At 45.6% G+C, this 27,267-nt stretch overlaps 2 protein-coding genes and 1 non-coding gene across 4 annotated transcripts; 2 read left to right on the forward strand and 1 right to left on the reverse strand.

The window, feature by feature from the left end:
• The first annotated feature begins 23 nt into the window (after positions 1 to 23).
• On the forward strand, positions 24 to 7,816 carry LOC119224472 (leukemia inhibitory factor receptor). The gene is made up of 18 exons (XM_062562254.1): positions 24 to 174; positions 840 to 1,942; positions 2,026 to 2,180; positions 2,325 to 2,478; positions 2,710 to 2,985; positions 3,074 to 3,203; positions 3,661 to 3,809; positions 3,930 to 4,063; positions 4,501 to 4,636; positions 4,897 to 4,982; positions 5,083 to 5,316; positions 5,402 to 5,570; positions 5,645 to 5,746; positions 6,028 to 6,171; positions 6,273 to 6,425; positions 6,544 to 6,625; positions 6,722 to 6,794; positions 7,267 to 7,816. The coding sequence occupies exons 2-18, from the start codon at positions 1,861 to 1,863 to the stop codon at positions 7,510 to 7,512; spliced, it is 2,505 nt and encodes an 834-aa protein (XP_062418238.1). The 5' UTR covers positions 24 to 174; positions 840 to 1,860; the 3' UTR covers positions 7,513 to 7,816.
• A 169-nt stretch (positions 7,817 to 7,985) lies between these two features.
• Positions 7,986 to 12,636, reverse strand: LOC119224746 (uncharacterized). Its single transcript, XR_009956218.1, has 5 exons — positions 10,224 to 12,636; positions 9,906 to 9,960; positions 9,440 to 9,511; positions 8,900 to 8,984; positions 7,986 to 8,746 (listed from the first exon to the last, which is right to left on the reverse strand). It is a non-coding gene; the product is annotated as an uncharacterized LOC119224746 (transcript).
• Positions 12,637 to 20,129: 7,493 nt separating this feature from the next.
• On the forward strand, positions 20,130 to 26,913 carry LOC119224745 (uncharacterized). 2 transcript variants are annotated; one of them, XM_062562284.1, is made up of 8 exons: positions 20,130 to 20,243; positions 22,185 to 23,279; positions 23,617 to 23,697; positions 23,796 to 23,960; positions 25,527 to 25,772; positions 25,857 to 26,193; positions 26,401 to 26,529; positions 26,635 to 26,913. In XM_062562284.1, exons 2-8 carry the CDS (start codon positions 23,139 to 23,141, stop codon positions 26,772 to 26,774), a joined length of 1,239 nt encoding a protein of 412 aa, XP_062418268.1. In that variant the 5' UTR covers positions 20,130 to 20,243; positions 22,185 to 23,138; the 3' UTR covers positions 26,775 to 26,913. The 2 variants fall into 2 exon arrangements, with proteins under 2 accessions (XP_062418268.1, XP_062418267.1); XM_062562283.1 differs by having other exon boundaries at positions 20,132 to 20,243; positions 26,401 to 26,913.
• Positions 26,914 to 27,267: the final 354 nt, after the last annotated feature.

Here is a 27,267-nt window from a genome sequence, read left to right on the forward strand (position 1 = left end):
ACTGCGGCGCCAACCTGGGCCTGAGCGCCAGCCTGTACAACAGCCTCAACACCCTGCTGAGCCAAGTGCACAGCAAGCCGCCTCCGGATGGTCGCACGTGCCCCCGGCCTCGGAACGACCTCCCCCGGGCCCTCAGCGGCAGGATCAGCACCCAGCAGCAAGGGACCAACAGCGGTAAGTGTGCTCACGCCACCCCTCCACTTTGAATACATTACATGTCATTTAGCTGACGCTTTTATCCAAAGCGACTTACAATAAGTGCATTTCCACATAGAGATACAAACTCAGAAGAACAAGTAACAAGAAAGTACATTTTCATCAAATAAGCAGATTCAAAACCTGCCATTATAAGTACACTAACAAAACGTGCAGCCACTGGTAACCAGTGAAGAGAGCGGAGGAGTGGTGTGGTGTCGGAGTATTTCGGAAGGTTGAAGACCAGTCGAGCTGCTGCATTCTGGATGAGCTGCAGTGGTCGAATGGCGGCAGCAGGGAGACCTGCCAGGAGAGAGTTACAGTAGTCAAGGCGGGTGATGACAGGAGCTTGAATCACTACCTGTTCCGCCTTCTGACTGCGAAGGGCTGATGTGTCACCCCGAGGTTCCCAGCAGTCAGAGTGGGCGTTAACACAGAGTTGCCGAAGTTAACAGTCAGGTCCTGACTAGCAGTTTATTCCGGGGAAGAGAAGTAGTTCGGTCTTGTCGGGGTTGATCTTCAGGTGCTGAGCGGACATCCACTGGGAGTCAGTCATGCAGAGATCCGTGCCGGGGAAATAGAGAGTGTGCTGCACGCTTGGCATCAGCTCTCCCCACACACCATGTTGTTCTCCCTCTTGGCAGACTTCAGCGTGCCGTTGGACAGGCGCTCCCCGGGTCACTGGAGGTCAGAGGTCACCGGCCACAGACTCTATGAGGATGAGGTCTCTCACACCCCTCCTCCCCCCCCACGCCTACCTCTCTCTGGAAGGAGAGATCGGGGAGGAGGCATGCGAGGCGAACTGTGGCTCGCGTGTTTGAGACGAGGAAGTACACAGAGATATGTGTGCCTTCATCAGCGTATGTGGTGGCCATTAATCGTCCTCCGCCTGCCTGTTGAAACCGTTGTGCCTTCTGCGGAGAGATAACTTGTTAACTAGCTTTAACGCGCATGTTTTTTGTATGCCCACTGATTCTTTTCAGCATCCTTTGCACTTGTCTGATTGCAGAGGTGCATCCGTCCCCCCGGACAATGGGAACCCACAGCACCAGAATTATCAGCAGTGTTTTTACCATGAGCACTTATTGTGTTAAGCCAATGGAGCCCTTCCCCTGATGTCCACAGTGCTGTTACCTCTTATGTGATCTAAATAATAGTGTAAGCATCTAAAAGACATTACAAGTATACTGATTTTGTTTGATCAATATAAAAAATATATCTAGTTTTATTGAAAGGCTACCTATACCTATGTGTCTTGGAAGAAGAACTTATCTTCCTATTATTTTATTCCCTCAAGTGCCAAAAATCCTGCTGTCAAATACTGTACGTGATTTGTGGAAAATAATTGTGTGTTATCTTCTTTTCTGATAACTTATTGTGTGTAATTTGCTTTGCGCACCGTCAACGTTGATCATCTTGTTGTTGTAATCTCTGTAATCAGATTTGACCTGTATCAACATTGTGCTGTCCATAAAAAACTATTGCGCCAAATGTCTGTTTCTGTGCGTTTAAAGCAGCATCAGTTTGAGATTTACGCTCCTCTTTTTGTGCAACGCCTCCCCCCCTACATGTAGGAAGCCTGCGCATTGCCTTAGACTCGTGGGGCTTTCAGTCTGTGCGCGTGCAGCGGCTGTCACTCTGGTTTTGCCTTATGCACTAAAGGGGATGCAGCGATTCACAACACCCTTTATTTACCTACTATGGTTGCATCTAATCTGTTCTATGGATCACAGGGGAAGCTGCTCGGGTGAGTGTGTTTGGTGCAACATCTCTGAAGTATAAACCTCCTTCCAATGGGCCCTGCATCTCTACGAGCTTTGTGTGTGACAGTTTTGCAGCCTCCGATGACGAGCATCGGTCCTCTGCAGGCTGACAGCGACGGGCTGAGCCTCTCTCTGAGCTGGCGGGTGAACCACAGCGACTCCGCGGGCCACGTCTACGAGATCCAGATCCTCCGCGCTGGAAGCCATGCTGTCGTTTACGATGTGAGCCACCTGCTGAAGGATCTGGGATCTGGGTTTGGTGCTGTTAAAGGGCTCTGCACAATGGCCGCTTTTGGGTCATTATACTACTTTTAACGGCATTGGCTGTGCTCTTGATGCTTGTTTTTCTTTGTCTTGTAATTCTAGAGAAATCTCAGTTTGCCGCCTGTGGAGTCTGATGCTTACACGTGGACGTGGACCTCTGACGTCCCTCTGAAGTGCGTGGATCACTCGGCCAGGGTGCGACAGTTCTACAACCGGTCTGTCCCGAGTCCTTGGAGCAACTGGGTGACCAACTACGGTGAGGCGACAATAACCTCGGTGCACACGAGCAGAACCGAACCAGAACGCACATATCGTGCCAAGCTATTTCCCCGACAAGATTGTGACAGTGATCAGGAGCTTTCACTTCCCCTCCACCAATCGTATCCTCCATCAGTGTTTCTCAACTGTTGCATATCTGATTACTTTTGCACATTCTACTTATTTGGTTTGACTAGATATCCTCGTGAGCCTGTTCTGTGACCTGCAGGAGCCCTGGCCCAGGATAAGACCCAGATCTTCCCCTCCCAGGAGGTGCTGAGGGAGAACACAAGCGCTGTGTTCTGCTGCCTTCCCAAAAGAAGAGACAATGTTACCAAGATGACCTTCAATAACCGGGAATACCCTCTCCTCGGCTTCGGGGCCAGTCGAGTCAAGGCCATAACTGTGCACAACTTGAGCATCCCGAAGACCTTCATCAAACGCCATGCAGTCTCCTGTAGCAATGCCAGAGGTCAGATCGGTCACACCTTCAACTACGTGAGCTGTAAGTATGTGTGATTCATATTTTTTATTTCTTTAAAATATTGTTTTCCCAAAGATTTATTACGTGTGTGCATGTGTGTGCACCGCAGTTCCTCCCCAGAAGCCTAGAAACCTCCGATGCGCCATCTCAGACATGGTGAATGTGGTTTGCCGCTGGGATCCAGGCCGATGGCGAGACCTATACGATCGCAACAAGCAAATACACACTCTCCACGTAGAGTGAGTGCACACATTTACAGACATACGTCCTATTTCGCCTATTTGTTTTGATCCCGTTTTTAATACTACCGCATGTTCAAACTCAAATTTTGAGGCCCAACTTGAGCGACACATTTCAATGTCACTGCTATGAAGAGAAACAGTGACGTTATTGCAGTTGTATACAGTAGTAAAACCAAAGTTCATAGTGAGCTTTTTATGATCTCCATGATGTCATATTTCACTTTTAAGAGTAAAATGTAATACTGTAGAGACCGCTTCGGGGTCTGTTGAGGGAATAACTCAAGAGAGCAGTAGAATGATTTAGAGACTTCTATAGGACCAGAGGAGTCGCCCCCCTTCAGGAATGCACGTTTAAGACTCTTCCACAAGTGTGTGTGTGATCTAAGATAACTTCCGCTTCAGCAGTAACTGTGACCCCCCCCCCCCCCCCCCCTCTACTTTCATGTGAACGCAGTAACTGGGACCAAGGACCCGTCGTCTGCGCGTGGTCGTCTTGTACTTTCCCAGCCGCCCCGCAGCGTGAACACTACAACATCAGCGTGGTGGTGAAGAACCAGCTGGGAGAGGAGACGGAGAGCTACAGCTTCAACGTATCTGACAGAGGTCGGAGGTCACGCCATCCCAACACAGATGTTGCAGCTAATTTATATTCAAGCAACACAAAAGGAATGCTGGTGTTATTTCATTGTTAAATGTGTGTGTTTGTGTGCGTGTTGTCATTAGTGTTTCCCTTGGTGGAGGTGGTCAGGGTGAGCCCTGATGTGTCTCATGCCATTGTCTCCTGGGCCGTACGAGGGGACTTGACCCGACTGGACTTCTTCTGTCAGGTCGCCACCGAGCCAGGCCGCATCACTTGGGTGAGTTTAATCCGGCTCATCTAAAAGCATCGTTGGTTCATTAGACAATTCCAATGTTTTTCCCCCAATTTCATTTCTTCAAGTTGAAATGTGTTTAAGTGCACAGTATATGGACTCGTCGCTCCAAGCAAATCATTCTCATTTCCACACTTGTTACAAATACAAACGACAATTTGAATAGCTTGTATGTTGATAATGACATTGGTGTCAATTGTAATTGGTAGCGGCACGGCCCCACCCCCCCCCTCACTGTACCTTGCACATGTTTAAAATGAAGACGTGTAATATTTAATCGGCTTAGTATTGAATGCACAATGGCAAGGTATGTTTACACATGGCACTAGGCGCAGTTTAATATATAAAACACCATTTTATACGATGTATACATGTCACTGCAAACACCTCCTCAAAATGTTCATCTTGTGTGTTTGTCACAGCGGAGTTGTAAAAGCGGTCTCTGCCAAGTCCGACTGGAACATCTGCTTCCAAACAGCTGCTACTCCATGAGGGTCCGCTGCTCTTCCAGCCGGACGTTCTGGGGGGACTGGACCCAGCCCGTGTCCTTCACCACCTGTATGTATCACCACGGGGATGTGTTTAGACCGGGCCCAGTCTAGAGACAGACAATGTTCAGGTTAAGACTAAATAGGCGGCTGATGATGGATGATGATGGATACAGGATATTTTACTTCTTCCATGTGTTAATCAGAGAGGAAACAGTTGAGCCAACCACATATGTTACATATGAGACATTTAAATCTACTTAGTAGGTAGGAGTAGACTGCAATGATCTTCATGCAAGTGATGGCTGAACCAAACACGCATCTCCTCAGATCCGATGGTGACCTTGGACGTCTGGAGGAGAATAAAGCGTCTGTCTGACCCGAACACTCGTCAAGTCACTCTACTGTGGACTGTGGTGAGACTCCTCCCTCCACATGTTGCACGTAACGCACAATAGGAATAGGAATATACTGCATGTCACCACAGCAGAGTTGCCCCGCCACTTTTGTTCTCAGCATGTTCCGGGCTCAGCAGCCCCCGTGAACATCCAGGGCTACGTGGTCCAGTGGTCACAGGGGGGCCAGAACCGGACCGAGTCGAAGGGTGGCGGACACACCTGGGCGGAGGTCATCCTTGATGCGGGACAGCATGACATCACCGTCCAGGCCGTCGTCACTGGCTACGCCGTCCCCGCTCACATCACGGTCCCTCGGAGCGATGACGAGGGTGAGATTATCCTCCATCCTCGGGTTCTACCCTCACTAGAACTCTTCTGGTTGCAGCGGGACAGTCTGAAAGGTGTGCCTCTGTCCAAGAACCGTCCCAGCGACGAAGCGGTTGAGCAGCAACGCAGCCGCTGGTTTCAACCTGTCCTGGCGCCATGCGGACTCCGCAACCTGTGGCTACACTGTGGAGTGGTGCATCCTGGGATGTGCACTACCATGTACCACGGTGCAATGGCTCAAAGTGCCAGAGGGAAACAATACACTTGTCTTGTCTCCTAGTAAGTTTTCTTTTTTTTCTTTAAGGGGTCTCTAAATGTTATATTATATGTTATAGTTTTTCCATTTTTTTCAGGACATTTCAAAGCAGGCTGCAGGTATACATTTAATATCTATGAATGCACAGAAAAAGGACACCGACTACTGGCGGTACAGACGGGATACTCACAAGAGCTCCGTAAGTGCCACAGGGAGCGTTTATCACAGGACGTCCTCACCATCTTTCCTGTTTGTCAGATATGCAGAGACGAGTGCAACAAGGGACAAGCGTGCATGCGATTCATATTCTGTACCTTCTGACTGGCACCGGTTTCCCCTTCATTCAAAAGAGTCGTTACCCACGGAAGCGATGGATTCAAATCTTTTGTGATATCAGCGCCACACAGGCGCCTCTGTGGAGGAAGTTGGGTTTGTGCTGGAGGTCTGTTGTTTTGATTCCATCTGTCCATATGTCCTCAGGGTTTGTAAAGTCCCCGAGGTTGATTGAACCGGTTCAGAGAACCTCGTCATCTGTGATGCTGGAGTGGAGTTACAGCGAGGACGATCCGGCCCACCCGGGGTTCATCACGGGTTATCTGGTTACAGCACAGGAAGTAGGGGCTGGTGGGTGCAACGGTAGTTGCTGTGGATTTTTATCTATGTTCATAAACTAAATATGGCCTGTGTCAAATAAGAAAGGTACTTACACTCTCGTCTACATTTAGATCCATTCAACGTGTCTGTGGCCGACCCCGGCAGGAAGTCTGTCAGCGTGGACGGACTGCAGCAGAACCAGGAGTACGTTTTCTCAGTGAGCGCGCTCACTGAGGGGGGGCCTGGAGAACCGACCAGGGTCACTATCAGGACCTCAACCAACTGTGAGCACCTGAACATCTAGTGTAATCAGACAGTTACCATTACATGGGTTAGACCCCATGATTATTCAGACTTCCACGTCACAGGTTGATTTATTTATTTATTTCTCCCCCCTGGTAGATTCTACTCCGTTGGCCAAGATACTGCCCCCCGTCCTGTTGCTGCTTGGCTGCGCCGTTCTCGCGTGGCCTAAAAGAAAAATGTATGTCACTTCATCTTTGAATCTCGAATTTGGTGTTCATTCGTGGCTCCACCCAAGGTTCTGAGTCTGTTTCACTCTCAGCGATTTCTTTTCCAGGTTGAAGCAGATCTTTGCTTATCCTGCTGGTATGAACATCAACCCCCCCGAGTTGGACAGCTTCCTGTTTGAGGTACGGACCAACCGGTGAAACAGTCTAATCGTGCACAAGAGAGGAAGCAACTATGTGCTAGCCACATAGGATCCACTCTGAGTACAGCTAATTAACTTGATCAGGTGTTTTAAATATCCCTTTTATTTTGTGATTTTCATAGATTTGTGAGGCTTGTGCATTGTCTTAAATTCTCTCACGTTAATCATGGCAAAGGTACTGTATTTAAGATCTAAATTAGATTCTTGATTCAAATGTTTTAAGAGCCACTTAGGCAAAATACACTATCTGGTAGCCTGTGTTTAATGTTCCTATTTCTAATAAGTCACTGACTAGAAAATTACCACAGAGGGTAAAACTTTAATTCGACAGAAACACTTTCAGTCCTGACTCAAAGAATCCTTGCACACACCATTCCGTCTACAATCTCTGAAGGTTGTGTAATTGGCGACCTTACGTTGGTACCACAATGCTTTGGGCATGTTCTGCACAGACTGCAGAGCGGCTGCAGGCCCAGGAAGTGGAGCAGTGCAGCAGCTGTGCTGTAGAGGTCCTGATCACCACGCCTCCTGTCGGAGGACCTGAGCCCCGTCCAGGGTCACTGCCCCGGCCTCCGCTCCACACAGACTACTGCCCGCAGTCAGTCACGGTGCTCTTGGATAGGCCGGTCCGTCAGTCAATCACAAACGAGACTTATCTGCTCACACGGGATACATTTTGTGAGAGTCAGAACTTCTGATCACTGGAATGCCATCTCAGTCTGGAACATCTGGGAGTCTGCAGGAGTTTTGTATGAGAAGGACCGAGAACTGAGCGCTTGAAATACTGTAAATAGATGGGGTTTTTTTATTAGACAGTCTTTTTAATGTTAATACAAGTAGCTTCTCTATGGTTACCACATGTTAAAATGCAGTTTATCATAACAGATTGTACATGGAGCAGAAAACCGAGCAGGTGATGTGGACACTAGTACAAAGTGGAAGTGAATACCACATGACGAACTTACTTCTAAGGTTTGAGTTGTTACTACTGGATGCAACTTTTAGCTTTGATAACAATGCTGAACATAATAAAATACAGACAATACCTGTGGTGTGATTTTCATCCAAGAATGTTGTCTGTGACATTGATTTCTTTTTGCCAATCGAGGTTGAAGATTGCACTGAACGGTTATATGGATATTTACAGTTTGTACTACTTTGCTGATGTATTATTTAACTGCAAAAATGATCCTTGTTAATCTCTCAAAGTAATATCACAGGAAGTGTAAACTAAAGATTAAATCTGTGTTACTGCACCAGAAGCCTTGGCTCAGTGCCACCCAAACCATTATCAAAAATGTGCACGGACAAGTCCAATGATTGGCATCTTGATTAGCATCAGTAGCATCTCTGCCTCAAGGGTTTTCTGATGAATTTCCTCTTAAAAGCACTCTGACTTGGTTGAGTCACCCGGGTTCCTACGAGCAGCAAGATTGGCTCAGAGAAGCCCCGGAGCAGAGAGACTACTCCACGTTTCCCTTTAAGGTTGCAATGCAACATAAACTACTTTGTGCTCACACGTTTGATTCCTAATTGACAGTCACATGAATATGTTCTCTGTCCCATTGCACTAGATGTGTTTTCACGATGTCTACGAGCAGATATACCATCCTGAGTGGATTTCAATGCAGACAACAGAAACACATTTGTAGAGTTCTACAGTAGCTGCTCATCTCGAGGTTCCCTCGGTAGCGCACAGTCCACAGAAGAAGAGCAGCCGGTGGTGACCAGCGGGTCACAGCAGCCTGTGCAGCTGAGGGGGAAACACTCAACTTTGATGTCTGCATCATGGGGACGAACTTCCTTGGTGGCATTTTGTCACTTCTCTCATTCTGCCCTCAAGATTTTAGTCCAAAGTTTAGGTGGAGAAGCGTTCTTCACACAGACGTCCTCGGTTTCACTCTCACCCTCACCCTCACTTTGCTGCGTTTCCTGAACAGGAAACACAAATGTTTGAAGAAGTACAAAGATAATAATAAAATGGGAAAAAAAGTAATGTGTCTTTCTTTCAATGAGCTGGAATACGGAGCCTGGACAGACCGCCAGCACACAAGAACGCCGTGTAGACTGTTAATTGGAGGTTACCGTAGAGGCGGTGACACCAGGCACTTCCAGAGGACGGCGTACAGAGCGAGCAAAAGGGCAATGAACACCGTGGCTGCAATTGCACCTAAGAAAGAGTTTTAAAAAAGAGAAGAAAGAGAGAAATGACCCTGTGAAGCAGCCGGCTCTGCCACAGAAAACAAAGGCCGGTTTTATGACTACGCTCATTCGTGCTTCTCATTTTCCCATCCATCAAACAGCCCCAGTCAGAATTTGGTCATTCAATTGAATGAGAAAGTGTGTCCAAGCGTCTGACTGGTGCAGCGTATCAAACAAAAAGGAAAGACCACTTTTTGATGCTCTGGGAATGTCTCCTGTCCTGTGAGAGGCTTTCCAAGGTCGTTATTCACAGCTCTGCAGACCGTCACCCCGACCCGAGGAATGGAGCCCGGTTCTGGGGAACTGACTGCTCCGCAGGTGTTTGGATGTGAGCTTATGACTCGCTGGCTGGACAGTTGATTGGCTGCTGTCACAGTCTTGCAGGCTCCAGAGACTTCCTGTTTGGGTCAAAGTGGGACTCACCGGGGATTATTCCACTGCTGCTGGTGAAGGAGTTCTCTGTGAGAGAGGGATGAGTGGCAGACACAATTGATCCTTAAAAAGAGAGCGGATGTAAGTAGTTAACAGCTGATATAAAAAGACAGATACATTTGCCTCATAACTGAAAGCTCAATGGTAAAATATAATGAAATGTTCACTATCTTCTTTTCGGTCCCTTTGCTGGTAGATGTATTTGTACAAAATGCACTGTACCATGTGCAGTGTATCGTGGCATATCTAATTAAATATAAATTGTATTTAAACTAAGTCCTAAAAAAGAAACATTAGTCTATCTCAAAGAAGTAAACATATTTATTTAATAAATCCTATTGTATTGAGTCTAAAAGGTCTTACAAGAATTGTAAATGTCTTGCACAAAACCATTAAGAAAATGCAACTTTATAGCAAAGATGTCAAAACACATGGTAATAGAAGCCATCAAACTCACCATTCCTCAGGTGAACAGCGTGTAACAGCTGCCGTGTCACATCTGGCTCAACCATCTGAAAATGCAGGAATACAGTTGTGTAGGAAAAAAGAGACATGGAGAGAGAGAGAGAGAGAGAGAGAGAGAGAGAGAGAGAGGAGATCCTGCTGGGAAACGAGCTGCCGGAAGTCCCGACTGAGTGGAAAACAGCAGAGCGCGTCAGGCAACAAAACGAGATCTTTAGAAAGAAAAGCCAGATGACGGACAGCTTGTAAACGAGTTTTCGTCTCTCTCGTCTCGGTGCATTGAGCCCCCAAAAGCCCCCCGTTAGCTTCTTACCTCCGAGCTGTGCCTCTTGTTTTCTTCCGTCCACACTTGAGTTGAAGCTGAAGATCATCGGTTGGTCTTCTCACCTCAGCTGTGCGCGGAGGCGCGCCTCTCGTGCTGCGTTCAGGGACTTGTTTATGAAGCTTCCTCTACTCTCACAGTCCGGAGCCTCGCGCCATGCTGTGCACCTGCTGGCCTACGTGTTCTCCTGGTTTCAACAAAAGAGGACATTTCGATTCAGCCGTCTCAATTATAAATTGGTTTGGTAAAATATATCATGTATTATTTATATTGCAAATTAATATAGAATATTTACATGTGGGCAGAAACTCTAACCACCTGTTTAAAGGGGGAGGAGTCACTGCTTCAAAGTGAGCTCAAGGAGACAAGTTATAAAGCTGAAATACCACTTTCTAAAAAATAGAAATAAAACGACTAGTGTGTTTGTCCAAGAGGGGGCGGGGGAGGGGGACAACGTGTTATATAAATTAAATAATAGGCTGACCATCTCAAGCTGCTTTTTATGAGTTGTAAGCACAGCAGGTTGCTAGGCAACAGAAGAGGCAGAAGAAAAGCTGGTCACGAGAAACAGGAAATCCACGCATAGGACAGACGGCCTCCTTTTAGAGACCACTCTGTTCAGCCTTTGTGGACCTCCAAGGATCCGGCTCATTTGGTCCGCAAAGGCTGCATCCTTTCAAGGATACAGCTGCTGAAATTAAGACTGGCTAGTAATTAACAACACATCCATTGAAGTTAATCCAAACTAGATTAAACGTTCAAAGAACTATCTTCCGAGAACGAAAACACACAAAAACAGTTTATCTTTATTTCTGCACAGACCAAATCCAGACCAGTTTTAATGCAGACTAATTAAAGACACCAATTGTTTTACTTATTAACTGGAAAGAAAAAAACAAAGACAAATCCCAGAAAGAATCTGTAAGCCGCTTCACATGGAAATTAGTTGTAAGAACAGCATATACAAAGGTCAATTTTACTGTTCTTCTGTTCTCAGTTCTTCTCTCCGCTTTTAAAAGACAGTCTGCAGACATATTGCACAATATTTTACACAGTAAAAGCAGAAAGAGCGATTCAAATCAAACACACACACACAACGGTCCTCACTCACAGGCACTCAACATCGGTGCTGTATATCGGCAAATCATACACACGTACTGCAGAGAGCAGAGAAACATCTATAACACACAACTGAAGGCATCTCTTAATCTAAAACTGAGAAGGACATCTCTCCATATCAAGTCTGCCACGGAGTGTGTTTAAGTGAGAGAGGGACGTGAAATTCACTACATTTTCAGTTTGTCCTTTCGAATCTGTCTTGGGAGAAGATGTCCTAGAATCATGTCTGTGATCACGGATCTGAGAGGTCCAGACGAGCCACTCGCTTAAATGTTATATGTGGACAACCAGAGTGTATTAAAAATGGTTTTAAAAAGACCTAGTCTACAATGGATTACGTAGAAGAGATTAGTTTACGCGCCCGTTCGTTCGTTCGGTTACACATCAGCCGCGCTACTGTAAGGCTGCGTCTAGGCAGAACCGTTTCACATCACACCTACGAACACACTCGGCCCAGTGGGAATGTTTAAGCTTTCATTTAATACTATGAGACAAGTGGAAGAAAAGAAAGACATCATGTAACCCCTTTTAAGATTCAGCGAGTGGCCCACTGGGGTCATGGATGCCTTCAAGAAGAAGTGGAAAAAAAAGGGGGGGTGGGGGGGGCTTTGACATAATCTGAACCCAAGCGAGTGACGCGTCTTGTGAAATGCGACAGATTGTCAAGAGTTGCTTCCAAGGAGAAGCACACGGGCAGTTAATACTCATTTAAGAACTTTAAGGGATGAGCTTGTAACAACAAATTAAATGTTTAGAGGACGTTCTTCTGACTACACACCACTGATACACAACCTCAGGCTATAGATGGTACTCAGGGCTCAGCAGAGGATGTTCTTCCTGAGGCAGCTGAAGAAATTCCACCTGCCAAAGACGATGATGGTGCACTTCTACGTGGCCATCATCGAGTCCATCCTCTGCTCCTCCATCACCGTGGGATACGCTGCAGCCACAGCCAAGGACAAGGGCAGGCTGCAGCGTGTCATCCACTCTGCAGACAGGGTGATTGGATGCAATCTTCCGTCTCTCCAGGACTTGTTTGCTGCCAGGACTTTGTAGCCGACCCCTCCCACCCTGGACATGAACTGTTTGTGCCCCTTCCATCCGGCAGGAGGCTGAGGTCCATCAGGACTAAGACCTCCCGCCACACGAACAGTTTCTTCCCTTCGGCAGTCGGGCTCATCAACAGAGCCCGGGCCCCCTCTGACTGACTCTGACTCCCATGTTCATTCATTCACTGTGTCACTTTCACTTGTCACTCGTCACTTTGTTTAGCTGGTGCACTTTATCCTCATTTTTATTCCTAATTTTATCTTATCTCCTCTAACTTACTAACCCATAGCTCTAGTTTTTAGCGTACTAACCCATAGCTTATATTTTATATTTTATTATACTTTTATTTTATTTTTATCTTATTTGCACTATGTCGTCGTTATTATACTGTCTTCTGTCATGCACCTACCGCCAAGGCAAATTCCATGTATGTTCTACATATTATGGCAATAAACGTTTCCTGATTCCTGATTCCTGATCCTGATTCCTGATTCCTGAGGAGGAGCTCGGCCCTGCTGGAGAGGTTACCACGATAACATGGGGAGAAAAGTTAATTAATGAATATAAATAAATAATCCTAGTCCGACGGGATGTGTTACCACCAGTTGTTGACAACATGCACATTCGTTGCTCGTGGCTCTGTTATATTGATATTCAAGTTAGCTGTTCACAGACGTTAGCTTCACATATTAGGCTATCATTAGCTGATGTGTATGTAAAAGGATGAATGAATGATGAATTGCTGAAAATATAGAAACTAGAAAGACTGAAAATAGTCTTGGGACTTTAGGAGGAAGCCGGAGTACCCGGAGAGAACCACAGGGAGAACATGACGACTCCACACAGAGAGGCCAACGAGCAGAGTCAAACCCACGACCTTAGTGCTGTGAGGCGACAGTGCTAACCACCACACAACACGACCAAAAGCTGGGGTAGAAAGGGGGGGGTAATGACTCTCACACAGTCTCACAGACTGTCTCACACTGTCTCAGAGACTGTCTCACACTGTCTCACAAGACCTCCCGCCACACAAACAGTTTCTTCCCTTCGGCAGTCGGGCTCATCAACAGAGCCCGGGCCCCCTCTGACTGACTCTGACTCCCATGTTCATTCATTCACTGTGTCACTTTCACTTGTCACTCGTCACTTTGTTTAGCTGGTGCACTTTATCCTCATTTTTATTCCTAATTTTATCTTATCTCCTCTAACTTACTAACCCATAGCTCTAGTTTTTAGCGTACTAACCCATAGCTTATATTTTATATTTTATTATACTTTTATTTTATTTTTATCTTATTTGCACTATGTCGTCATTATTATACTGTCTTCTGTCATGCACCTACCGCCAAGGCAAATTCCATGTATGTTCTACATATTATGGCAATAAACGTTTCCTGATTCCTGATCCTGATCCTGATTCCTGATTCCTGAGGAGGAGCTCGGCCCTGCTGGAGAGGTTACCACGATAACATGGGGAGAAAAGTTAATTAATGAATATAAATAAATAATCCTGGTCCGACGGGATGTGTTACCACCAGTTGTTGACAACATGCACATTCGTTGCTCGTGGCTCTGTTATATTGATATTCAAGTTAGCTGTTCGCTGACGTTAGCTTCACATACTAGGCTATCATTAGCTGATGTGTATGTAAAAGGATGAATGAATGATGAATTGCTGAAAATATAGAAACTAGAAAGACTGAAAATAGTCTTGGGACTTTAGGAGGAAGCCGGAGTACCCGGAGAGAACCACAGGGAGAACATGACGACTCCACACAGAGAGGCCAACGAGCAGAGTCAAACCCACGACCTTAGTGCTGTGAGGCGACAGTGCTAACCACCACACAACACGACCAAAAGCTGGGGTAAAAGGGGGGGGGGTAATGACTCTCACACAGTCTCACAGACTGTCTCACACTGTCTCAGAGACTGTCTCACACAGTCTCACAGACTGTCTCACACTGTCTCAGAGACTGTCTCACACTGTCTCACAAGACCTCCCGCCACACAAACAGTTTCTTCCCTTCGGCAGTCGGGCTCATCAACAGAGCCCGGGCCCCCTCTGACTGACTCTGACTCCCATGTTCATTCATTCACTGTGTCACTTTCACTTGTCACTCGTCACTTTGTTTAGCTGGTGCACTTTATCCTCATTTTTATTCCTAATTTTATCTTATCTCCTCTAACTTACTAACCCATAGCTCTAGTTTTTAGCGTACTAACCCATAGCTTATATTTTATATTTTATTATACTTTTATTTTATTTTTATCTTATTTGCACTATGTCGTCATTATTATACTGTCTTCTGTCATGCACCTACCGCCAAGGCAAATTCCATGTATGTTCTACATATTATGGCAATAAACGTTTCCTGATTCCTGATTCCTGATCCTGATTCCTGAGGAGGAGCTCGGCCCTGCTGGAGAGGTTACCACAATAACATGGGGAGAAAAGTTAATTAATGAATATAAATAAATAATCCTGGTCCGACGGGATGTGTTACCACCAGTTGTTGACAACATGCACATTCGTTGCTCGTGGCTCTGTTATATTGATATTCAAGTTAGCTGTTCGCTGACGTTAGCTTCACATACTAGGCTATCATTAGCTGATGTGTATGTAAAAGGATGAATGAATGATGAATTGCTGAAAATATAGAAACTAGAAAGACTGAAAATAGTCTTGGGACTTTAGGAGGAAGCCGGAGTACCCGGAGAGAACCACAGGGAGAACATGACGACTCCACACAGAGAGGCCAACGAGCAGAGTCAAACCCACGACCTTAGTGCTGTGAGGCGACAGTGCTAACCACCACACAACACGACCAAAAGCTGGGGTAAAAGGGGGGGGGTAATGACTCTCACACAGTCTCACAGACTGTCTCACACTGTCTCAGAGACTGTCTCACACAGTCTCACAGACTGTCTCACACTGTCTCAGAGACTGTCTCACACTGTCTCACAAGACCTCCCGCCACACAAACAGTTTCTTCCCTTCGGCAGTCGGGCTCATCAACAGAGCCCGGGCCCCCTCTGACTGACTCTGACTCCCATGTTCATTCATTCACTGTGTCACTTTCACTTGTCACTCGTCACTTTGTTTAGCTGGTGCACTTTATCCTCATTTTTATTCCTAATTTTATCTTATCTCCTCTAACTTACTAACCCATAGCTCTAGTTTTTAGCGTACTAACCCATAGCTTATATTTTATATTTTATTATACTTTTATTTTATTTTTATCTTATTTGCACTATGTCGTCATTATTATACTGTCTTCTGTCATGCACCTACCGCCAAGGCAAATTCCATGTATGTTCTACATATTATGGCAATAAACGTTTCCTGATTCCTGATTCCTGATCCTGATTCCTGATTCCTGAGGAGGAGCTCGGCCCTGCTGGAGAGGTTACCACGATAACATGGGGAGAAAAGTTAATTAATGAATATAAATAAATAATCCTGGTCCGACGGGATGTGTTACCACCAGTTGTTGACAACATGCACATTCGTTGCTCGTGGCTCTGTTATATTGATATTCAAGTTAGCTGTTCGCAGACGTTAGCTTCACATACTAGGCTATCATTAGCTGATGTGTATGTAAAAGGATGAAAGGATTGCTGAAAATATAGAAATGAGAAAGACTGAAAATAGTCTTGGGACTTTAGGAGGAAGCCGGAGTACCCGGAGAGAACCACAGGGAGAACATGACGACTCCACACAGAGAGGCCAACGAGCAGAGTCAAACCCACGACCTTAGTGCTGTGAGGCGACAGTGCTAACCACCACACAACATGACCAAAAGCTGGGGTAAAAGGGGGGGTAATGACTCTCACACAGTCTCACAGACTGTTTCACACTGTTATAGAGACTGTTTCACACAGCCTCACTGACTGTCTCACACTGTCTCAGAGACTGTCTCACACAGTCTCACAGACTGTCTCACACTGTCTCAGAGACTGTTTCACAGTCTCAAAGACTGTCTCACACTGTTATAGAGACTGTCTCACACAGTCTCACAGACTGTCTCACACTGTCTCAGAGACTGTTTCACAGTCTCAAAGACTGTCTCACACTGTTATAGAGACTGTTTCATACAGCCTCACAGACTGTCTCACACAGTCTCACAGACTGTCTCACAGACTGTCTCACAGACTGTCTTACACTGTTTTAGAGACTGTTTCACACAGCCTCACAGACTGTCTCACACTGTATCACACTGTTCCGCTGACTGTCTGACAACCTGTCTCACACACTGTCTCACACTGTCTCAGAGACTGTCTCACGGTGTCTCAGAGACTGTAGCAGACGACCATCAGCTTAAAGGCAGTTTGTGTGTAAGAGCATCTGTGAGCGTAGTCTGCCAGGTGACTCATAGTCACAAAAGATTGTTTCAAGGCATGCTGAGGTTTTATTCTTGTTTCAGCATCTGAATTGAGCAACATTTGAAGGAGATTTAAAAATGCCCCTGTGTCTTTAAATTCAACCTCGTCAATCGCATCTGAATAGATATCTATTGCGTCAGCCAAATTTCCAACATCGTTGAATCGCCACATTGACAATGGCAGCTGGTTATCATTTTGCTTCTTGTACTCTTTTGGTGTCTTTAGTGTCCATTGTGAACGGCCAGAGCAGTGTTGTCTCTTGAAATACTGGTAGGTGTATTTTCCAGCATTTAGCAAGTGGTCTTTTGGCTGACCCAGCAGACAGCAAACAGTTTTCATTACGTCGTATGTTGATTCTCTATTGAAGATATCCTGGCCAAAAAACAGAGATGCCAAAACACATCCCAGTGCCCACATGTCAATGGCTTCTGATATGGGGAGGCCCAAGGTCACTTCTGGTGCTCGGTATGCAGAAGGTTGAATAATCATTCCATGCCATACTCTCCAGGCTGGCATGGCCAAACCAAAATCTATTAATTTCACTCTGAAGGGCTCATCTTGGTGGTTGACGAGCATAATGTTGTTAAGTTTCAAGTCTATGTAAAGGAGGCCGATACTCTTCAGGGCGTTAAATGCTTCAAGTAGCTGATGAGTTATGGGACGGATTTCATTAAGAGTCAATGGTCCTTCTCTCTCTACCATCAAATCGTAAAGGCTCCTGTCTAGCAACTCAAAAGCGATGCAAGACATGTCATCAACTATGAAACTGTCCATGAATGTCACCAAGTTGTTTTTCTCTGGGTCAAGGGCTCTGAGCTTTTTCAGGATCTTTACTTCTTCGGCGTAATCATTAACGTCTTTGAGAAACTTAATGGCCAAATTCTCGTTTGTTTTCAAATTGACGCACTTGACTACTTGTCCAAAATCTCCTTCTCCAACAGTCTCCAATACTTTGTATTGTACAGACTTGTTGCAAAGCAAGGGACGATCATTTTCCTGTGATGGTTCCAGTGAGGTTGGAGTTACACAGTTGGGTTCTGTGCAGGGTGCTTCCTCAGGCTTGGAGTTGTCTATGTTTGAGGAAACATCTCTTGAGTGAGTTGATTTCATGTCGCTTTCGAGATTGCTGAGATATTCATGACATTCGTCTGAATCAAACGCAGGGCAGACGACCATCAGCTCAAAGGCAGTTTGTGTATAAGAGCTTTTGGGAGGGCAGTGTGCCAGGTGACTCAGTGTCACAAAAGAATGTTTCAAGGCAAGCTGAGGTGTTATTCTTGTTTCAGCATCTGAATTGAGCAACATTTGAAGGAGATTTAAAAATACCCGTGTGTCTTTAAGTTCAACCTCACCCATTCCCTTTGAAAAGACATCTACTGCGTCAGCCAAATTTCCGAAATTGTTGAAATGCCATTCTGACAATTGCAGCTGTTCATTATTTTCCTTGTTGTACTCTTTTAGTGTTTTTAGTCTCCATTGTGAATTGTCAGAGCAGTGTTTTCTTTTGAAATACTGGTGGGTGTATTTTCCAGCATTTAGCAGGTGGTCTTGTGGTTGACCCAGCAGACAGCAAATGGTTTTCATTACATCGTATGTTGATTCTCCGTTGAAGATATCCTGGCCAAATAACAGAGATGCCAAAACACATCCCAGTGCCCACATGTCAATGGCTTCTGATATGGGGAGGCCCAAGGACACTTCTGGTGCTCGGTATGGACAAATTTGCAGACTCATTCCTGTCTTCACTTCGGAGGCTGGAATGGCCAAACCAAAGTCAATTAGTTTTATCTTGAAGGGCTCATCTTGGTGGTTGACGAGCATAATGTTGTCAAGTTTCAGGTCTGTGTAAAGGAGGCCGATACCCTTTAGCGCGTTAAATGCTTCAAGCAGCTGATGAGTTATGGGACGGATTTCATTAAGAGTGAATGTTACCTGTTTCTCCATAAGCAAATCATAAAGGCTCCTGTCTAGCAACTCAAAAGTGATGCAAGACATGTCATCAACTATGAAACTGTCCATGAATGTCACCAAGTTGTTTTTCTCTGGGTTAAGGGTGCTGAGCTTTTTCAGCATCTTTACTTCTTCGGCGTAATCATCAACGTCTCTGAGGACCTTTATGGCCGTATTCTTGTTGGTTTTCAAATTGACGCACTTGACTACTTGTCCAAAAGCTCCTTCTCCAATGAAATCCAATACTTTGTATTGTACAGACTTGTTGCAGAGTAAATTATCCTGCAATAGTTTCAGTGAGGTTGGAGTTCCACGGCTGGATTCTAGGCAGTGTGCTTCCTCAAGCTTAAAGTTGTCTATGTTTGAGGAAACATCTGTTGAATCAGTTGATTCCATGTTGCTTTCGAAACTTCTGAGATATTCCTCACATTCTACATCACACCCAGGGCAGACGACCATCAGCTTAAAGGCACTTTGTGTATAAGAGCTTCTGTGAGCGTAGTCTGCCAGGTGACTCATAGTCACAAAAGAATGTTTCAAAGCATGCTCAGGTGTTATTCTTCCATCAGAATCTGAATTGAGCAACATTTGAAGGAGATTTAAAAATGCCGCTGTGTCTTCATGTTCAACCTCATCAATTGCATCTGAATAGATATCTACTGCGTCAGCCAAATTTCCAACATGGTTGAATCGCCACTTTGACAATTGCAGCTGGTTTTCATTTTGCTTCTTGAACTCTTCTAGTGTCTTTAGTGTCCATTGTGAATTGCCAGAGCGGCAATTTTTCTTGAAATACTGTTGAGTGTTTGTTCCAGCATTTAGCAGGTGGTCTTGTGGCTGACCCAGCAGGCAGCAAACAGTTTTCATTACATCGTATGCTGATTCTCCCTTGAAGATATCCTGGCCAAAAAACAGAGATGCCAAAACACATCCCAGTGCCCACATGTCAATGGCTTCTGATATGGGGAGGCCCAAGGTCACTTCTGGTGCTCGGTATGCACAAGGTTGAATAATCATTCTTTCAGTCACTTCGGATGCTGGAATGGCCAAACTAAAGTCAATTAATTTCACCCTGAAGGGCTCATCTTGGTGGTTGACAAGCATAATGTTGTCAGGTTTCAAGTCTGTGTAAAGAAAGCCAATATCCTTTAGCGCGGTAAATGCCAAAAGTAGCTGACAAGTTATGGGGCGAATTTCATTGAGAGTCAATGGTGCCTGTCTCTTCACTACCAAATCCTGAAGGCTCATGTCCAACATCTTGAAAGCGAGGGAAGTCAGTGGACTATGAAACTGTCTGTATTGACTTGGTGAGTCCACTGTGCTTCTTCAAGTGGTGGGAATGGAATGGGAATAACATCAGTTGGATGTGACGTCATCAAATCGACCACATGATCGAATTGATCTATGGTACGTCAGCAAATGGACCACGTGATCAAATGGAACCACGTGATGTCAGTTGTGTTGGTGTATCTCTGGCGAATCCCACAGGACAGTGATGGTGTCTGAAGGGTAAGCGTGTTGCGTCACTTTCTGTCGGCAGCGTGTGTGATGTCATTAAACTTTTACAGCTGTAGCTATACTAAGTTGATTGTGTCGTGATCTTTTTTAGTATAAGCGGCGAATTATTTTCGTGGCGTTGTTAAACGCCTCACCGTGCAGCACTTTTTCGTTCAATTGAATAGTTGCTTAGACGTTGTTTAGCGTCAACGTTACCTCTATTAGCATTAGCTTAGTAGCTAACCTTGTGACGTCTTCCCTCCCTACCTCTCCTGCTCCTGTTCTTGTTCGGTGTGTCATATGTTTAGCTATTCCTCTGCCCCCCTTGCGGATTATGGTACATGTAAGACGTGTAGTATATTTGATAGGTTGGAGGCGAGGCTTAGTGAGTTAGGAGCGCGGCTCCGCACCATGGAGGCTCAGTCAATAGCTGCTGTAGTTAACCAGCCATCTCCCGTAGTCGGTGCGGACCACGTAGACGTAGCGTTCGCTCTCAAATGAGCAACTGAAAATATTTTGGATGGCCAAAATGCCGAACTCAATTATGCCTGCTTATTTCTATATAAAAAGCAGTAAATGTCATTGTTTTGACCGCTGGTAATTGTGTGTTATTTGGCAATTAAAAGGTGAGTTTAGCTTTCAAAATGATCATTTATTCAAATAGAATTTCCAAAATGTGAAACATTTGACTCTCAGTCACATTAATAACATGGCATTTTGAGTTTCATATACTAAACCAGCATTTTGTTAGCTTTCTAAAGACATCACATCTTTGTAGCCAAAATGAACGTCACGAACACGTCACTCAACTGTTTAACTGTGTAAAGAAAAGCGTCCCAGTTTTGTAGTCTTTTTGAATTTAAATGCCCATATTAAACATTTAATGTTTAGCTAGATCAAGTGTCTCATTTCACTTGTTATATTCCCACATTTTAGTTTTCTTCTTCTGTTGAGCTTTAACAAGTCCATCAAAGTCTGGTTTGAATGTCTAAATTGGATGAGGAGGATGTTCATCAGTGAGAGGATCTGTACCTGGATTTGGTAAACTTCATGACTGAGAATGTCTGTTCACACATGTAGGTGGATCCAAAGAGAACCAACATCTTCTGAGCATGTCTCCTCATGTTTGGAAAGTTCTCCTTAAGAGCACAGTAGAACTCTAGCAGTGATGCTGACTTAAAGTTCTCTTTCAGGAGTCAATCAGACTGCAGGTCAATGAGTTCAAGCTGAACATCAGTGGGTATCACTATCAGTAAAGAAAAGATTAGTAGTCCATGTTTGTTTTGAAAATTCTGCTTTCGGCATCCACTTTCCTCTTTTTGGCATGAGCCGACATTTTCGCATTTTTCAGGGGTGACACTGAAGGAAGACAGGTTGTCAATCACACGCATTTCACGTGCACAGTTGACGTGCACGATTGCGTGCACTGTGAGAATAAATGGGCTTAAAAAAAAAGCAATGCGGTTTTAGTCCACCCATAAGATAATTAGAAAATATGTTTTATTTTCTAATTATCATGTAATCTTTCGAGGGCCGGTCAGAATCATCCCGCAGGCCGTACAATGCCCAGGTCTGCGCTAAAATAATGTCTGACGCTGTAGTTTTCTCTGGCCCCCTCCCAAACTTGATCAGTGACGACATGTATAGCCGCATGTCGTCATTCCGGTGCTGGTTGTCGAGGTGGTGCCCAGTAAATAATGTTGGCTTTGGTGATCACTGGAAGACGTTTTGGGGAGAGCCTGGTCTGATTAGGAGGGACTTTGGATGGGGCTCAACCAGAAGAAGAACCTTAGAAATGGGTTCACGGTTGATGTTTATTGGATACCGCTGTAGCCTCATTCAAAGAAGCCATTCTCTCTGCTCTAAGTTCAGTGTCCTGTCTCAAGATATCAGAAGATACCTGTAAAAACTTCAGTCCATCACAAATTGACCATCTTCTTATTACTGCCACAGGTTCTTTGAGAGTGACGTTGGACGCTATTGTTCCTCTGGAAAGAAGAAGGGCAACAAGAAGGAAGTTCGCTCCTTGGTTTAACCCTCAAAGCCAGAACTTAAAGCAAACTGTGCAGAAACTTGAACGGTTATGGCGTTCCACCAAATCAGAAGGATCTAGGCTAGTTTGGCAAGACAGCGTTAAAACATATAAGAAGGCTCTACGTAACGCAAGAGCATCTTATTACTCCTCATTAATAAAGAAAAATAAAAACAAGTCCCGGTTTCTCTTCAGCACTGTAGCCAGACTGACAGAGAGTCACAGCGCTGTCGAGCCGTGTATTCCTGTGGACCTCAGTAGTAACGGCTTTATGAACTTCTTCAATAATAATCTTCAGACTATCAAAGAGAAAATCGATGTCTCCTGCCCCCAACCAGAGCCGACCTGTCCTCAGATGTAGGAACCTTGGATGCAGCAGTGGGCCCTGATACTTGAATGGCTTCTCTTCCATCAACCTTGATCAACTGACTTCTACAATTTCAAAATCTTAACTCTTCTCCTCTCTTGTGTCTTTGATCCGTTTCCGACTAAGATGCTTAAGGAAGTTTTTCCTTTAATTAGCTCATCTTTACTGGATATTATGAATCTTCTTCTTCTTTGCTGACACGACATGTACCACAGTCCTTCAATGTGGCTGTAATTAAACCTCTTAAGAAGATATCTTGAAGAATCTAAATAATTAGTTCATTTTCTTTGACGTCGGCAGTAGCGTCCCTTATTTCTCTGTACTTTAAGTGGTAACCCTAAGCCCCGCTATGCTAAGCTAGCTGCTAGGCTACTTTCATCTCAACATCTAGCCTGCACGGCACAGTCTGTAGAGGACCACCACTGGTTCCCTGAAAAACAATTGCTTAGAAAACGTCCTGCAGACTTGTGATGCGCTGATTGGCCATTACAGCGTGCGCTACAAAACAATGACGCGGTATAGGACATTTCTTTATCACTTCATTGACATTGCAGTAGTGAACAGCCATCTGCTCCACATGGAGCTGTTCATGCTGAGGCAAGACCCGACCCAGGCTAAGCCTAAGACCAACAAGGCCCTCAGGGAGCAGGTGATGAAGGCGCTGCTCAGGCACCTCGCCCTGAGGTGCCCGAGTTTGTTGTTTGTGTGTAATTCCTTTCATAGCTCACCCCAATTTTATGTCTAATCCACTAAAATAAGATAAGATAACTCTTGTGGGGGTGTACATGACTTTCAATCAAATGAGAGGCAGCTTGGCAAAGCTCAGAAGCACATTTATTTGTTTGAATTAAACAATGCTTTAGGGAACAACATTAAATAGTTATTTCAACCGAATGCTAAATTGTCGGTTTCTTGTCCTTGTTTGCATGAAAAAATCAAACCTGGCAGAACACTCTCACGGGTTTTGCTCCTCTCTGTGTTGCCAGGCTGCCGTGACCGTCCAGGACAGCTGCTATGAAGTCCAGAGGTTCCTCCTCCTGGAGGGAGAAAGACCTCAGCTCCATCTGGTATCAATCACATGATATTTATACCCAAATAATATTATCTTTACCACACGCATATCAGTGAGAGCTTTTTAGGAAAGGAGGTTTCCGTTGTCATCCAGGAGCAGGATAAGCAGAGGAGTGTCGATAAGAAGAAATTGGAAGTAGAGAAGAGGGGTTTAGAGAGGAAGAAGGAGGAGGTGGATGAGGTCCAGAAGCTCCACGTGAAGCTCAAACAGGTGCAGCAACGTTGGGACAAAGAGTGTCTGGCCAGAGACAAACGACAGGTAGGCCTTGTGCCGACACACTTTCATTTGTCTCAATTCGTCTGCCTCTGCTCGTAGATAACACATCCAAATTCAAGCAGGTAGAGCTAGAGTTAACTAAGGAATAAACTAATAGAACCAGTGAGAGGGATTCATCCGCGTACATAGACCTATGAACTCTCCCTGATAAGATGGGTTTACAGATGGTTTGTGTTGCTGCCTTTTCCCTTTTACCACAGCTGGGAGCTTTTTACTTGTACTTCTACCTCACAGGCTACTTTTCTGAACATCTGCAACACAAATACAACACAAAATTCATAAAATGCAACATGCAACATATTCTTTCTGATGGGTTTACTGTGAGTAAATCTCTTACTGTGTGAGGGGGGAAAAGAACCATTTTTTCTCACACAGCAGGACAATCACAATTTGCATTTTGAATTTGATATGAGTGGGTGGGAGACGTAAAGTTTTAGAGGCCCTGTCTAGCTCAGTTCATTCTGCTCACTTTAGTAAGAATGAATCAACATTTATATAGGACCTTCTTTTATTGTCTAATCATTTGTATTGTTTTTCACATGTAAATTGACTTTCATATTCAAGCCTAATTTTCATGGTTTTTACACTTTCATATAGCTTTAGGACTTGAAATTAAGTAACGTATGAGGCAGGGCAATACAAGTGAGGCAGATTAATAACTACAAAGTACCAAAATAGAAATAAAATCATGATAGTCTGCAATTGTGACAAACACAAATTATGGTTATGTTGTTATTTGAATTCTGTAAATCTACTGATGATGGGTCTATGGTATTCTATCTGTTGTATGGCCTGATCAGCTGTGCGGGGATCGATTGGGTTAGTCTTCACCTCGTAATCTGGGATCGATTGGTTTAGTCTTCACCTCATAGTCGGGAATTCGCGGGATTGTCCTCATTCTAGTAAACGTATTTACTGGAGGAAACACCACAAAATCACTCTCGTGAATATTTCTCCCCATTGCAGGTATGATGATGTAGTTCTACAGTTGTGAAATGATTGGAATGATTTCCTGACGAGTCCAATGTGACAAGTAAATGTGTATGCCGTATTTTGGGGATTAACGTTAATACAGAGCAGGGTTTAGCCGCACGTGTGCCATTAGCTTGTTAGCTAGGTTTAAGCTGGAGTGACGCAGCTATTTTAGGAATTCACCTGTCAATAATGCATGTACTGTATGTAAAGATGCTGATTATTCTGTTAAGGTCAATGTTGTAAATGTATGTAACATTAATGTCATTCTAGAAAACTTATTTACTGGAGGAAACACCACAAAATCACTCTCGTGATTATTTCTCCCCATTGCAGGGGCGTAACACAATAATATGTATGTTTAGTTTTGATCAAATGAATGAAGCACTAAGTTGACCAGGAGCCCCCTCCCACATTACCTCCCTTCCTTAAAGGGTTAACAAGCAACAGTGCTTTACAACAGCAATACTAGGGAAATCACATAAGTAAGTTATATATTTGGGTTGATCCTTTAACCCTCCATAACCAACCTGTACATGAATTAAAAGCACTGATGGCTCTGAACCATGTCCCCAGTGCCAGCAGGAGAGTGTGCTGGAGCAGCGGGAGCAGCGGTGCCTCCTAGAGGCCGAGCGGCTGCGCTGCGAGCGTGAGGAGCTCGAGGCTCAGCTGCTGGAGTACCAGCAGAGCCTGGAGCGACTGAGGGAGGGCCAGAGGAGCGTGGAGAAGGAGAAGATCGAAGCCCAGCAGAGGCTGCTGCAGCACTGGAGACACCACCGGCAGAGCAGCCTGCCCGTGACTATACCGCTGGATGGGTACAAGGTGAAGGAAGGGAAGCAGAAGGTACGCGAATGAATGGAAGCTGAAGAATTCCACGTACAAACGTGTATCGTTTTGATGTCTCAGGTGTCCGGCCACAGCCGCTCGGGCAGCCTGGACGGCAACCTTTCTGTGTACGAGAACCAGGCCTCCATGCTCGCATCCCTCCAGCAGAGTCACCCCCCCCCCCGCCGCCGCCCCGCTGACGACAACCAGCAGCAGCATCTGCTCTCTGCCGTGTCAGGACAGAACTGCGGCGCCAACCTGGGCCTGAGCGCCAGCCTGTACAACAGCCTCAACACCCTGCTGAGCCAGGCGCACAGCAAGCCGCCTCCGGATGGTCGCACGTGCCCCCGGCCTCGGAACGACCTCCCCCGGGCCCTCAGCGGCAGGATCAGCACCCAGCAGCAAGGGACCAACAGCGGTAAGTGTGCTCACACCACCCCCCCACTTTGAATACATTACATGTCATTTAGCTGACGCTTTTATCCAAAGTGACTTACAATAAGTGCATTTCCACATAGAGATACAAACTCAGAAGAACAAGTAACAAGAAAGTACATTTTTGTCTCTGTGTCTCCTGTGTTCACCGCCATCTTCAACACCTCCTTGGTGACATGCCATGTCCCAGCCTGCTTCAAAGCCTCCACCATCATCACTGTTCCCAAGAAGCCCAGGATCACAGGACTGAATGACTACAGGCCCGTCGCACTGACCTCTGTAGTCATGAAGTCCTTTGAACGGCTAGTCCTGTCCCACCGTAAGTTCCTCACCGACCCCCCTCCTGGACCCCCTGCAGTTCGCCTACAGAGCCAACAGGTCTGTAGACGATGCTGTCAACATGGCCCTCCACTTCATCCTCCAGCATCTGGACTCCCCAGGAACCTACGCCAGGATCCTGTTTGTGGACTTCAGCTCTGCCTTCAACACCATCATCCCGTCTCTACTGCAGGAAAAACTCTCCCAGCTGCACGTGCCCGACTCCACCTGCAAGTGGATCACTGACTTCCTGTCCGGCAGGAAGCAGCACGTGAAGCTGGGGAAACACGTCTCTGCCTCTCGGTCCATCAGCACCGGTTCCCCCCAAGGCTGCGTTCTTTCCCCTCTGCTCTTCTCCCTGTACACCAACAACTGCACCTCCAGTCACCAGTCCGTCAAGCTCCTGAAGTTTGCTGATGACAACACCCTCATTGGACTAATCTCTGGAGGGGACGAGTCCGCCTACAGGTGGGAGTCTGACCACCTGGTGACGTGGTGCAGCGAGAACAACCTGGAGCTCAACGCCCTGAAGACAGTGGAGATGGTCGTGGACTTCAGGAAGAACGCAGCCCCACCCTCCTCCCTCACCTTGTGTGACTCCCTCGTCACCACTGTGGACTCCTTCCGTTTCCTGGGCTCCATCATCACCCAGGACCTCAAGTGGGAGCTGAACAGCTCCATGACGAAAAGGGCTCAGCAGAGGATGTTCTTCCTGAGGCAGCTGAAGAAATTCCACCTG

This window comes from Pungitius pungitius, chromosome 5 (genome assembly GCF_949316345.1).
Source record: "Pungitius pungitius chromosome 5, fPunPun2.1, whole genome shotgun sequence".
NCBI classification, from domain to species: domain Eukaryota; kingdom Metazoa; phylum Chordata; class Actinopteri; order Perciformes; family Gasterosteidae; genus Pungitius; species Pungitius pungitius.

What these genes read in the sequence shown, in the direction of transcription:
- LOC119224745 (XM_062562283.1), top strand. Translation starts at nt 23,139, where the DNA reads ATGACGCGGTATAGGACATTTCTTTATCACTTCATTGACATTGCAGTA. An exon ending in TGGCCAGAGACAAACGACAG is followed by an intron (nt 23,961 to 25,526) that starts GTAGGCCTTGTG and finishes CCATGTCCCCAG; the next exon opens with TGCCAGCAGGAGAGTGTGCT. An exon ending in TACCGCTGGATGGGTACAAG is followed by an intron (nt 25,773 to 25,856) that starts GTGAAGGAAGGG and finishes TTGATGTCTCAG; the next exon opens with GTGTCCGGCCACAGCCGCTC.
- LOC119224472 (XM_062562254.1), top strand. Translation starts at nt 1,861, where the DNA reads ATGCAGCGATTCACAACACCCTTTATTTACCTACTATGGTTGCATCTA. An exon ending in AGCCAGGCCGCATCACTTGG is followed by an intron (nt 4,064 to 4,500) that starts GTGAGTTTAATC and finishes TGTTTGTCACAG; the next exon opens with CGGAGTTGTAAAAGCGGTCT. An exon ending in TATCAGGACCTCAACCAACT is followed by an intron (nt 6,426 to 6,543) that starts GTGAGCACCTGA and finishes CCCCCCTGGTAG; the next exon opens with ATTCTACTCCGTTGGCCAAG.